This window comes from Misgurnus anguillicaudatus, chromosome 1 (assembly GCF_027580225.2).
Source record: "Misgurnus anguillicaudatus chromosome 1, ASM2758022v2, whole genome shotgun sequence".
NCBI lineage: Eukaryota > Metazoa > Chordata > Actinopteri > Cypriniformes > Cobitidae > Misgurnus > Misgurnus anguillicaudatus.
Genome location: NC_073337.2, coordinates 13940731 through 13955070, shown reverse-complemented (window position 1 = coordinate 13955070; position 14340 = coordinate 13940731). Strand labels below are relative to the sequence as shown.

Here is a 14340-nt window from a genome sequence, read left to right as displayed (position 1 = left end):
TTTTGAGAGAGAGAGAGAGAGAGAGAGAGAGAGAGAGAGAGAGAGAGAGAGAGAGAGAGAGAGAGAGAGAAAGAGGCGCGGGCACGATTAAACAATGGAAACCTAAAAACAATACATACTCCGTCATTTTGTTCATATGGGACATCATTCAAACTGCAAAGTGTTTGCTTATATTTGTGTACAGTTGCAATTAAACAAAACATTGTACCTTTGTCAAACTGTAAACTCTTGTCAAACTGTAACCTACAACTGTCATCAAAATCACACACACCAAAGCAAAAAATATTTATCCAACCCCATTTAAAAACAGTATGTGGGTGGATTAGCATCGTATTGCATTGGTTTTCATTTCTTTCATTGACTTTATTGTACATGAGAGGTGGTAGTGAGCTTACATTTTCTGCTAGAATGAAGACTTGGGTATTGAATTAAACGGGAAAATATCAGGCATGCATTGCTACCACTCTAAACGTGCTAATATACAAGAAAGGGGGCTAAATAAATGACCAAATATTAGTTTAACCAAAAAAATCCTAGCTTGCACTTTCTGTCTGTCTGTCTTCCATCAGAGTGCAGTTTTTCCTTATCTTTCTTATTTGTGTTTAGTATTGTGGAATTGGCAAAGACCTGGTGGTTGTTTGTGAAAGCTTTACAAACAAAATTAATAGGGCCTTACCACTTTCATTATTTCACAGCCTTATTATACATCAAAGTGTAATATGACATTGACAAAATATTAAATTAAACCTTGTCTGATAGTCTGACAGTATTGTGGCATAGTATCAGGACATCCTTGTGTCTGTTGCGCACTGCTAGGGCCGAATGGCCGGATGATGGGCCTATTTGGGAAAAAGTCCAGGGCTGTTTTTAGCCCCAGTCCGCGTTCTTGTCTGTAGTTGTGTTTTTGTTTGTCATCAGTGGCCCAAGTACTGTTCTTTATTCCACACATGTCCTCTTTTTAGATTTTAATAAATGGGATTTGGGATTTTTTTTAATTGCCCAAAATGTCCTGGATTCTGCTTTTGCTTTCTGCAGTCACTATTCATTGTGTGTTTTTGCATTGCTTTGACCTTTCTTTTTAGGTCCCGCCTTTTTGCACTCCACGTTCGGAGCTACGCAAACATTGGTCGAACTGCATCTCAATTATTACCCTCAGCTTCACGGCATATGAAAACGACGTCGGGTTTCAGCTCCGCCCAGCGTTATTTAGCGCCTTCATCAAGTTCATTCCAGTTCAACAGCCACAGCGCAGATAAGAGTAAACGTCAAAGTGCAAGGTGTGTAGTGCATTAACTGATAAATGACATGTGAAGAACTTTAATATAAAAACAGTTTACATAATGTGATGCGGGTACAATACAGACGTTTTCCCATCCACTTTAACACCCATGAAGGCATTCTTTAAATGTTTAGTCATATTATGTTTATCTAAACATGTATTTTTAATTGAAAACATACTGTGGATGTGACATTTAAATGAAAACGCGGTGGCAGCGCAGAGAACTGAATTTAAATTTTTATTTGAGATTTTTACTGTATTACTGAATGTATGTCTGTGGAAATGTATAATCAAAAAAACTCAACAGTAATTTAATTTAGAAAATGATTTGAAATATTTCAATCTCTTGAAAACTCTGTAGGTCCATGAGCACTGAGATGGAGAAAAGGCCGCTGCTGTCTGTACAGCCCAGTCGAGGTCTGGTGGACGAGATGTTTCAGATTGTCATAATGAATTTATTGCCAAATCAGGAGGTGACCCTGCACTCTTTACATCAGTCAGAGGATAAGGATTTCTGGGAGGCGTTTGGACACTACATCAGTGATGAACATGGAACAGTGACAGGTGTGTTGTACTGTCCCTTGGTTACCGTATTTTCCAGACTATAGACCAGTTCAAATGATGTAAACAACACTGGTCCAGAAACACTTCCTGTTACAGTTTGTGACAGTTATTTTTTATTTTACATATATTATTATCTTTAAGATGTTTGTTTAACTTCAGTTAATTCAGGTTTATATGTTCTGTTGGTTTATTTTATCCCAACGTTTATCTAGTGTAAAATAATGGAAACAGGAAGTGCTTCTGGACCAGTGTTGTTAACATCTCTTGAACTGGTCTATAAGTCGCTCCGGAGTATAAGTCGCATCAGTCAAAAAATGCATCATGAAGAGGAAAAAACATATATAGGTTTTACTGGACTATAAGTCGCATTTATTTAGAAAATTATTATTCTTTTGGGGGGCATTTGTTTTGTTTGTAAAGGCTTTCTCGATTGTCTTTAAGTTAATGTTTCAGTTAACAGGTTTTTTCAGGGGTAGGCTACAGGAGCAACACAGAGCCCTCTCATGGCTGTAGACGGTAATGTTCTCCTTTGGTTCATGTTAGTCAGTATGAATTAATTTTGACATATAAGTCGCACCTGACTATAAGTCGCAGGACCAGCCAAAGTATGAAAAAAAGTGCGACTTATAGTCCGGAAAATACGGTACTAGGGCTGCTTTCACAAAGCAAGAGAGAGCGAGTAGAATCCAAGTGCTGGAGTTTTATTTATAAAATCCACACAGGCAGGCAAACAAATCCAAAACAGGGTAATCCACAAATGTAATCCAAAGACAGGCAAAGGTCATAACCATAACATGAATAGGAAACAGGAAACAATGAAACAAAATGCTCAGGATTGCAGCTGTTACATTAACAAAACTTCGCAAGGTGTGATGGATGAACAGGCTTTATACTAAGGGAAGTGAATAGTGAAGTGTGACATGACATGAATTTCAAAATAAAAGACCTGGGTAGGGTTGCACCAGTCGTTCGTAAGTTCTTACTTAAACTGGGACGTAAAGTCCAAACTAGAGGCTTAGTAACTACTAGCTTGTTTATAACTAACTCTTTACTTAATTCGGTTGCACCATTTGTTCTTAAGGCAGAACGTAGCTAGTAGGTCGTAAGCTCTCCGTAAAGTATTGCGTTGTCGCATAGAATGACGTAAATTTTTTTTAATCCAATCACAAGCCTTATAATGGGTAAACAGGAAATAGTCTGAACAGTACATTCAAACTCATTCTTGTCTCGCCTAAACTGAAAGTTAAAAGCAAACTTTATCGAACTCAAAACATTACACTTTTAATTGAAAATATCTATCCCACACATGGAGGAGAAAATAAACAGGAAGAAATTTTAAATCTTATTTTAATTGATGGATACACAGAAAATTAAACAGCTCTTGAAAACTCGTTGACGAGCTTGCGGCTCTTCATAATTTATACGAGCTCATCGATGTAATATAATCTGTCTTACATCTTATTCCAAGCGTTATTCATGGACAGGGGCTTCCGTAAATATTTAGTTACAACGTATTGTTACGTTTAAACTAAGTTTAATGGTGCAACGCAAAAACATTTAGTAGTGCATAAGTTGTAACTTAGTGCCCATTTACGTCGTAACTAGGCTACGTTGTAACTTACGCACAGCTGGTGCAACAGGCCCCAGTAAACTGGCTGTTTATGAAGGTTTTATTCTGTTTATGGGGTGCACTGTAACATTCTTTGTTAAAAAACAACATTATTTTTGACATATTTTACCTTTATTCTTGTTCAAACGGGAAGTTGCGTTTCTGGTTTTATTAACCCCCTTCATCAGAAATATGCAAAATGCTCAGATTGGTTAACTGCCCCAGTGTGTTGCAATTAGCTAATCACTTACTGCACGTAGTCTAAAAACGTCACACCCCTTACCATTACAGTTACAGTTACTCTGAATGTCATTATGTGTATAATATCTTGTTCAATGAAATTAACAGTGTTCAAAGATGAAAGTTTGGGAGGCACTTATGAAGGGACAGAGCCAATGGGGTTGCTGTGGAGCATGAGGCCTGTACCAGGAAGTCGAAGTGGACTCAGGTAACCCAGACTAGCATAATCCGATGGCATGAAGATTGACGTCTTAAACCACTTAAATCTGGCTTTTATTTTGTTCATTAAGAAATAAACCATAAATATAAATCCTGTAGGATCTTTCAAAATAATCTGTCATTCATTCTGCAAATTTCCGGTGTTATCATTTCTCTCAATTTTTCTCTTTCTTTCCTCACATAACCTGACCTTCCAATCTCTTTGTTCAAGGTTGCGCAAGAAGGATGTGCTCTCACCAATGGTGGTTCACATTTCCTTATACAGTGGTCATTTATCTGAAGGTTTCAGACAGCAAACAGCTTTGGCAACCAGTGTCACAGAACGCTGGTATATAGCACCAGGTGTGCAAAGGGTTGATGTTAGAGAAAAAGGAGTTCGAGGAACATTATTTCTTCCTTCAGGTAAAACGATACATTTTATCAAAACAATGCAGATTAAAGCAATTGTTTAATTATAAAATAAATAATAATAATAATAATAAATAAAAATTACTGTTAATTTACTTACATATGAAATAAAAACTGAACTGCCAAGAAGAGCACGGTGATAAGCAGGTGTGAATAAACCAAGCATGCGCGCATAATATACATTATAATATACATAATGTACATTCGAGTAGCCAGATTATTACACTACATCAATGGTTCTTAAACTTTCTGGCATGCGTCCTTCTTGTGTAGGGTGCCTTCCTTCACACCCCCCAAAACAAAAAATTTAATAAAACAATACATATAAAATAAAATCATACATATAAAATTATACAATGTAGTATAAATTAATTACACACAATTTATGATGAATTAATGTATTTTATAAAATGTCATAAAACTTGGGCCCCTGTGGCACCTTCTCACGCACACAAGGTCTCCCCAAATTGAGAACTACTGCACTACATGCTTAAAGATTTCTATTGGAAATTACTAGTTGCGTTTCTTTAAGTGTCAGCAGCAAAGATAGCTTCAGCGCCAAGACTTTGAAAACACTTATGCTACGTACAACATTGACATACAATTTTAGACGTTAATTTACACGTTAGTGTTTTAAGTGTATCAATGTAGAGTGTGTAGTAATTATAATCAGCTTTACATTTAAAAAATGTTAGCCTGCCTGCATGTGAAAACCCAGCTTTAGTAATTTTTTGAGATTTATTGTAAAAATAAAAAATAAAATAATAATCTTGATATCTTTAATATTGACTGAGTAAGATCAGTATGGAATTAATGGCCAAAATCAAACTTTGATGCTCGTTATCAGAATTAGATTTTAAGACTCCATGCTGGTTTTCACAGGCAGGGTCACATATGTGTATGGCATGTTGTCATTTAGCTAGCTAAGAAAATTTGTGTTTGTGTCTGTCTCAGGCCCAGGACCTTACCCAGGAGTGATGGACTTGTGGGGTGGTGGTGGTGGTTTAGTCGAGTATCGCGCAGTGCTGCTTGCATCTCATGGTTTTGCCTCAATGGCACTAGAGTACATGAATCTCATTGAGGACAGAACAGCAGATATTGATGCTTCTTACTTTGAAGTAATTCAGTCTTCTAGCATGCACCATCTTTGGTTATCTGGTCATCATCTGTATTTACATAAAGGATTTACAGATTAAAAGTTACCCTATTTAAAATGTAATAAGTAATGTAACTTTTTCTATTACTTTTTTCAAGTAACAGATTCATTTCTGATGACTTTTTAAAATTTCTAACAAATGTTTTCAATTGTTCATCATTTTCAAACATTTAAAACAGACAGGGTTAGGCTTACAGTAGTACCTAATCTTGATTACTTTTTAAAATCTGTCATCAATTCAATTAAAGGTGCAGTGTGTAGATTTCAGCATCATCTAGCAGTGAGACTGTGAATTGCAACCAATGGCTTATTCCAAAGCTCGCCCCTCCCTTTTTCGAAATGCATAGATAAGCTACGGTAGCCACCACTGGACAAACACATCATGGTCTGAGATAACATACTCTGTAGAGCCGTTTGTCTGTTTAGGGCTACTGTAGAAACATGGGGGACCCGCAGAGTATGTCGATAAAAACGGCTCATTCTAAGGTAATAAAAACAATGCAGTTCATTATGTATGGCCTTCACTCAAAAAAATTGTTTGTTCATTCAACATAATTGAATTAAGGAAAACTTTTCCACGAAATTAGTTTTGGCTTGTACAACAAGAATACAAATAGTTAATTTAAACAAATAATCTTTTGTTGCACCAACTTAATAAATATATTTTCATTGGTCATAACAATATCTTGTTCATTAAACTTAATTCAGTTAAGGAAAACTTTTCCACGCAATTAATTCTGGTCTGTTCAACAAAGACAAAACAAGTTCATTCAAGCAAAAAGTCTATTTAAACCAATTGTTAATTTCTATATAATACTAATTAGCATAAGCACACGTTAGCATGCTAATGACACATTGGATGAACATGTGAGAAGAGACTGATCTTCAAACAGGCATTAACCAAGTTAAAGAAGTACGTACGTCACATCCACAACTTAACCACAAGCACAACTCTTCTGCACGATGGTAACCAAACAATTTGTAAAAATATAACACTAACTTTTCTAAATCAATAAGATAAACTAACATTAAACACTATAAAGTCTTTCTCTTTACCTAAAAATGCATAAAATAACACTTAATTAAAAAAATACTCTCCAAAGGCAGTTGCATGCAAAGCATGCTGGGAAATACAGATTCACGGCCCAGTAAGTAATAGCAACAAAAATCATTAATGTGGTCCCAATATAAAATGATTAAGTTAATGTAATTTTTTTAAATTTAAGCAGATTGAACATTATAAAAATAGGTTGGGACAAAAAAATTGTGTTGTATTAACTTGTTTCATTTAAGTTAATTAGACAAGGTGCAAAAATATTTTTTTTGAGTGCACCACTGATAATATAGTTATGTATATTATATTATAAAACGGTTAGTTCCAATCCTTGATTCTGATTGGTCAATAGGTGTGCTTTATTCACGATAAAACACTGCTATGACCGCTTAACCCAACGGTTCTATTTAATATCACTGCGCCCTTAGCAACACCCTTAGCAACACATAAACATATAATGAGACAAAGTCTGAGAGCAGTTTGTTGTTTTTATTTGAGCTTTCATGTTGTTGTTCGCAGTCAGGGACTATTTTTTCTAGCGGAAGGAATGCTTTTATTAATTTAACTTCATGAAAGTTGCACTAATATTTTTTTTACTTTAATATTGTGTGGTAACCGTTTTATAAAAGCAATAAGGTACTCGAGGCAAGTGCTGTATCGTGAATAAGTAACGGCTGAAGGGGTTGCAGGCACTCCGCTTCGCGTCGTGCCTAACAACGCCCTTCAGCCGTTACTTATTCACGATACAGCACAGCCTCTCGTACCTTATTGCTTAATTATATTGCATTTCTGTCAAAAGATCCTCCTAAAATGTACACACTCCACCTTTAAGATTACTGAGATTACAAGGTAAAATACAGGTTTAAAATCATAACAAGAAATTGTTTAATAGCGATGATACTGTTTTTATAAACTCTTTAGATAGCGAACACATCTAACAATGCCCTTGGAAATAAACAGTTTGTTTATTATCAAATTATCATTAAAAATATTATAAATAATCAAATAAGCATGTTTCTCTTTTCTGTCTTAATACTATTAAAACTGATGTCTCATAGGAGTCAATGCAATTTGGGAAAGTAATCAATAATATATATTCAAAGCAACAAATTAATATTATTCAGTATATCCTAATTTTTTACAGGAAAATCTCCTTTGGAATCTTTTACATTTTTATAAGTAACTGTAATTTAATTACACATTAGTTTTCTTACTAACTGTTACTGATTTTAGTTACTTTTATTTTGTAATTAAATACATAATTCCGTTACATGTAACTAGTTACTCCCCAACAATGACGTTATTTGTGTGTACACTTTTTTTTAGGGAGCATATAAGATCCTCCAGAATCATCCGAAGGTACAAAAGGATCGACTGGCTATGCTTGGGTTATCATTTGGAGGTGTAGTTACACTCAGCATGGCGGTCAACTCCAAAATCATCAAGGTTTTCTAGGCTTACTGAAACAACCACACTTATCTACAGATAAGTATCTTTTTGGTAGTCTCATGTTGTTATTTTTCTTGTAGCCCCAGTGCTGTGTGTGCATTAGTTCGAGTCATGTGGGTTCTGTGGATAAATCTCTCTTTGAAATATTTAAGGAGATTAAAAGGTAAGTGGCTATTTAATTCCTTTATATATTTAACACCTAAGCAACACTAAATTATTTTAATACATTATATTAACACTAATAAACAACCATAATATTGCCTAAATCTGTAGATTCATTTTCTGTAAATTATTCAGTATTTTTTTCAAACCCATTTCACACCACTTTTAGAAATTGAATGTTTTTTCCTAATGAAAACTGTTAATTGCAGAAATGTGAATAAGATGCTTGTGAATGGGGAAAACCAGTTAATCCACAGAAACCTTTTCCCGACGATTCCCTCAGACCTGACTCAAAAAATGGATGTGAGTAAAATGTCAACATGGGTTAATATGTAAGGAATTATTGACGACGGGCCTTTAAACTATTATTTGAGAATAATGTACACCCAAGGTGGTAATGCAGCACGACATGACGCAATGCGGGTGTGCATTACTTTCAAATAATTCAAAGGACCTGAGTCAATTATTCCGCTTATACCACGGAACCATAAACATTGGTGGTTATTTTAAGACATTTGACAGGTTAGGTGTACATTTATTGAAAAAGAATCAAAGATAACACTTAATGGCTACTGACAATTTATGAAGTACCTATGACAGCAGTGGAAGAAGTCGAGAGGCAAGTGAACAAACACCTACGCAAGTGGCTCGGAATCCCACCAAGCTTCACGTCAGTAGGACTATACACCAGGTCTGGACAGGTACAACTACCCCGTCATCAGTGCTTAAAGAGTTCAAGGTGGCAAAGAGCCGGGTTGTGATGATGTACTGAGACTCCACTGATGAAAAAGTCAGAAGAGCAGGCATCACTACGAGATCAGGATGCAAATGGGCAGCTGACACATCAATGGTGCAAGCTGAAAGTGCATTGAAGGACATAATCGGGAACCCACGCGTGGGGAGGCAAGGACTCGGATCCACCCACTTCCAGCTATGGGGAAAAGCAGACCCAAGGCAGAGGAGGGACATGATCCAAGCCGAGGTGCGACACCTGGAGGAAGAAAGGCGCAGGTCTAGGGCTGTCGAACTTGGAGCACATGGTGCCTGAACAAAGTGGGACCTGCCGAAGCGGAACATCAAGTGGCCTGAGATCTGGAGACTGGAGCACTTTCGCATTTCTTTCCTGGTCCGTTCAGTGTACGACACTCTTCCATCACCAACAAACCTCCACGGATGGGGAATGAGGGAGGACCCATCGTGTAGGTTCTGCAGAGGGAAGGGAACAATGGCGTACATACTGGCAGGATGAAAGACAGCTCTTAGCCAAGAAGGATACAGGTGGCGCCATGACAAGGTTCTTAGTGACTGACTGCACTGAATATCCATTCCATACTACAAAGAAGGTCCAAATGTACACATCTTGTCGTTTTTCATGTCATCTCCCAATTATCACATTATACGGACCAAAACAGTCCACGCCCGTTGACCAGAAGGGGGGTTTGAACAGACGTAATCGTTCAGTAGGCAGATTAGCCATTTTAGGCACAGTGGACTTGTGGTGCCATTTGATACAGTCTACACAACTGTGTTAGTGTTTCTTGACAGCCTGTCTACCTCTTAGGATCCAGTAGATCCTTCTTAATTCAGAAAATACCCTATCGGGACCAGGAAGAAGGCGATTGTCAAAGTTCTTGATTATTAATTTTGTGACTGGATGACTGAGTTCAAGTACTATCGGGTGGATTTCATACTACTCCACTATCTCTGCTTTAGTACAGACTAATTTGTGATTTTGAAGGGCTTTGAGTTCGTCAGTAAAACGATCTGCTTGAACTATACGTAAGAGGGCAGTTTTAAGTAAATTGTAAGTAACTTTAAGTAAATGTAACAGTATCCATTTCAAATTTAGGGTGCAAAGGTTGCTTTCGAGTTATTTTTAGTTTGCTTCAATGTGCACAGGTTGGGAAAATAACGTGTCCCCTTCTGTTGGTGAATGGTGGTGATGATGAGAGCTTGCCTACTGTTGAATCTGCTGAAGATGTGAGTCATAACTATATTTATTTGCATAATATATGTTACCCATGATGGCAAAATGGGTTGGAATTAGCAAATTTTCCAAAATGAGTTATTTATATTTTAACATTCTCTATAAAAAACATTTAAAACAATGTATGATTTGTTGGAATCTGACAAGATTTTTGAGGGTTAAAAAGCTAAATCACCACATGAAAACTAATAGATTTGGCACACACAAAGTCAAAAACAATAATATAGGGATTTTTTTTCTGTTTTTTTTCTTTTTTCTTTCTTTTATTGTTTGATTGACATCGAGACAGACAGCTTCTGTAGTGCAAGGATATCTACTATAATGTTACACATCAGATATTTTTACAAAAGATGACCAAACATTTACTTAAGACGTAACAGATTATACCTGCGGGAATTCTTGTTAAAATAGATATTTTTAAAACTAATTCTGTGTAGATGTTTATATATCGGGGTCGCACACTCGGGGGCATAGCTCGCTAGTCAAAGACTTAATGCGTTTATTTTTATGAAAACCGAAATTTACATTTATACTTTCTTTTGCCTCTAGCTCAAAATTATTCGGTGCGCATTCCAACTTATTTTGCTAAGACAGGTCACATATTTGTTTTGTACTAGCCAATTGTGTCTTTATGCTTCTGCTATTAATATTTGGATGTGTGTACTGGAAGCATAATTTACCACGTAGCATTGTGTTGTGTTGTTTTTTTCAAATGCATGTTTTAAACAACTCAAACTCAGTGATTTTAGATTGATAAGGACATCCTACTGTTCAAAGATCCATAGTACATGAAAGAGCTGTGCATAATATCGGCTTTGCGATTTATAATCTATATCGGACATTATTAGTGCGTATTATGAATTATTGCTAAACCCCAATAAATTATCTGAACGCACTCTAGTGACACTAAAGATTTATTTTGTTAAATTGTCCCCTTTAAATGCATAAAATGAACACATCGCTTGCAGGGTTTTTCCTTTCCAAGTGACTTTGGATAAGTATCTGAACATAAAAGTGATGCTGCACATGAACAAAATAATAACAAAACTTTATGTGAAATTCAAAGCTCAGTCAAGGTGGTGGGCATATTACTAATACTGATGTTAAAATATAACACAACATTGAATTACTAACAACAAAGTACAGCTGGTTTTGATCTTAATTATTAACTGTAGTCTTGTGATCTTATCCATGATCCATAAACCAAGATGGAAGAGATTATGAAGAATGCAGGACATCTTCACTTGTTGGAAGTCCTGACATATCCTAATGCGGGTCATCTGATTGAACCTCCTTATACACCTCACGTCCGTGCAAGCAACTTCATCATTCAAGGTGGTGACAAAGGTATGCCTTTGTTACGATACTATCGTCTATGGGCAAAACCCTACTACGACCAGGGTATAAATTCATGATAATTGTCTATACCGCTAACTAAGATGTCCAGCAATTGCATTACTCTATGTGGGCTATCATGTGATAAGTCAGGACCTCTGATCATTATCTCTTCTATAATAAAGTTGTTATATAGTCACATGATTTACTATATCAGGTTAAACGGCGCCAACTTGAACCTCTGGTTATAGTTTGAGTTATGTATTAAGTTGTATATAGGTAATTGTGGGGGCTTGCATGGGTACTTTTTAACAAGAGCACACTAGCATGGGGCGGTATTGTTAAACTGCTTCAACCGTTTCCTCTGGTTAAATGGATAGACTAATTATTTAACCCTAACTAAGTTGTATGTAATCGTGATTACTACATGTGGGCTATAAGGTGATAAGCCAGGACCTCTGGTCATCGTCCAGTTTAATTAAGTTGTTTAGTATATGATTCGCTATACCAGATTAGACAGCACTGGTTTGAACCTCTGATCATCGTTTGGGCTTTGCACTAAGTTGTATATAGATGATTACGTGGCCAGTGTTTCCAAACCTCTGGTGTGGTTGAGTTGTGTTTCAGAACCCGCACAACGGCCGGTGTGGGCTGATTGACATTGGTAATCGAATGAATGAGTTCAGTATAAACATGAGCTAAATAGAATGATTAAACATTTATCCAAATTTCACATTCACTTTCATTGAGATTTTATTTTTTGGGAGTCAGATAAACTACCTGAATTACCTAATGTTAAAACGTCATTGGTAAGCGCCGGAAAAGACCGAATGCGACCCTTTTGCCATGCCAGTTAGTTTTTCCGCCATTGAGCCAAACAAACATTAGCAAAATTTTGAGATTAGAAATAAAAAGGCAAAACGAATGTATACAATTTTATATATAATTTTATATATAATTTTTCTTTTATTGATTTTTATAAAATATCCAGATGTTGTTTTTATTCATCTTTTATTTCATCTTCCTTTGATTTGATCCATTTTTTGCCATTTAAATCATAATAATAAGCACATTGTGATCCTCTTGTCTTTATACTACATGTATGCATTATCACTGTGTGTTTTCTTTAGTGGCAGATTATATTTAGACCTCCTTATCTGTTTAATTTTGAATCCCTCTGAGCTTACATTTCTGTTTGTGTTGTTGCAGTTCTCATGGTATGGGGTGGACAGACAAAACCGCATGCATATGCACAAGAGGATGCATGGAGAAAGATTTTGGCATTTCTGCAGAAGCACCTCTATTTAAGTTCAAACGATGCAGTTAAAGCCAGACTTTAGATGTTTCCTTACAACAGTGATAAATATCTCCAAATGGACAGTAATGTTAATTAAAATATCAAGCACTGTAATTTTGAGCAAAATATGTTATTATTAGTGCCGTTCAATATGAACACATTATGCATAACCTAAATTAATTGGGGCTGCATCGTGCAAAACACATACATGCACACACGTGTATGTCATAAAACTGGGGTCCCCGGCACCATCTCGAGATCCCCAGTTTGAGAACCTTTTATGTATATCATACTGTATCACATTTCTTAGTAAATTGTAAACGACGCCATATGCTGATGATTTATTTATAATCCAACCTACAATGTAGACAGTATGTTTAACAAAAGCAATCTGCATTATTTGTATGGTTAAAGTCAGTGTTTACAATGACCATGTGACTTGTTTAAAAAATGCACTGTGTCTGTATTATTGTTTTTTACTTTGTATGTATAATGTAATAATTTGATGATAATAATAATAATAAAAATTATAATAATTATTATTACTATTTTACATGTATTAGATTATTATATCTGGGTACATTATTGTATCTAATAATATATAACCGTGCTGTGAAAAAGTTTTTGCCCCCTCAAAGAAATTGACATGTATCAGTTTGGAAAGGGTTACAAAGACATTTTAAGGCTTTGGGTATCCAGTGAACCCAGTAAGACTCATTTTTCACAAATGGAGATTGCTACCACTAAAAGTTACCTGGATTTACATTTTAACACTTGCTAAGTGTGTCCCATCGGGTGAATAATTCTACCTTCACGCTTTGGATCATCAAGTCAACAACTAGAGAACACTTGGACCAAATACAGGAAATACGTCAGTGTAGTCAAGTGGTCAAAACAAGCAAAGACCGCAAGTGTGGGTATTTGGACGCAACCTGCCCAGCTAGCAAAAAGTCATCTATTAGACGTTGAATAGACGAAAACCTTCAACGTCTTAATTAGGTCCACTGAAGGTTGAAAATTGAAAAGACGTCAAATTTGTCCAACTTTTCAAAATTGAAAACAGGTCCACATGAACATACCAAATAACATTTTATAAAATGAAACAAAGCTTTAAAGGGTTATAATAACTTTAATAAAACAGCACATTTTAAATAGTGCAAACAGTCAAGTAACTAACTAGTTATGGTCGTTTTCGAAGCACTGCTTCATGAGGCTTCGAAACATTTACAAATCTTTTGTTTCGAATCATTGGTTCGTGGCGTGTTTCAAACTGGCCAAAGTCACATGATTTTAGCAAACGAGGTTTCATTACGTCATAACTGTTTCGAAACGTTTCGAAAATCCGATGGTTTACCACTAGGGGGAGTTGATCACAAATGACCAGTGTCTAATACAGGGGTGGTCCTGGAGGGCCACAGTCCTGCAGAGTTTAGCTCCAACCAGGGGCGGAGCCCCAAATGTTTTGTCAAAAGCTCCGAATCTTTTCAGATCTGTAAAATGAATTCATCCAGGACGCTAGGTGGCGGCATTCAGCTATAAACTCTTCGGTCCCCCACTCAACTGAAAATGAATGAGAGATGC

At 36.1% G+C, this 14340-nt stretch overlaps 2 protein-coding genes across 7 annotated transcripts in view; both read left to right on the top strand.

The window, feature by feature from the left end:
- LOC129431757 (acyl-coenzyme A thioesterase 1-like) overlaps window positions 1–14340 on the top strand; it is a 96751-nt gene that overhangs the window by 14208 nt on the left and 68203 nt on the right. The gene's annotated exons all lie outside the window — the stretch shown is intronic.
- Window positions 60–13298, top strand: LOC129432269 (acyl-coenzyme A thioesterase 1-like). 2 transcript variants are annotated; one of them, XM_055190577.2, is made up of 11 exons: window positions 62–1277; window positions 1641–1843; window positions 3801–3900; window positions 4123–4313; window positions 5274–5437; window positions 7856–7975; window positions 8059–8141; window positions 8350–8443; window positions 10040–10120; window positions 11336–11474; window positions 12672–13298. In XM_055190577.2, the coding sequence occupies exons 1-11, from the start codon at window positions 973–975 to the stop codon at window positions 12800–12802; spliced, it is 1611 nt and encodes a 536-aa protein (XP_055046552.2). In that variant the 5' UTR covers window positions 62–972; the 3' UTR covers window positions 12803–13298. The 2 variants fall into 2 exon arrangements, with proteins under 2 accessions (XP_055046554.2, XP_055046552.2); XM_055190579.2 differs by lacking the exon at window positions 11336–11474 and having other exon boundaries at window positions 60–1277.

Excerpts from the sequence above, each read along its gene's own strand:
- LOC129432269 (XM_055190577.2), top strand. The coding sequence starts at position 973 with ATGGGATTTGGGATTTTTTTTAATTGCCCAAAATGTCCTGGATTCTGC. Across the intron at positions 7,976-8,058 it reads TCAACTCCAAAATCATCAAG|CCCCAGTGCTGTGTGTGCAT; the intron begins GTTTTCTAGGCT and ends TTTTTCTTGTAG. Across the intron at positions 11,475-12,671 it reads CATTCAAGGTGGTGACAAAG|TTCTCATGGTATGGGGTGGA; the intron begins GTATGCCTTTGT and ends GTGTTGTTGCAG.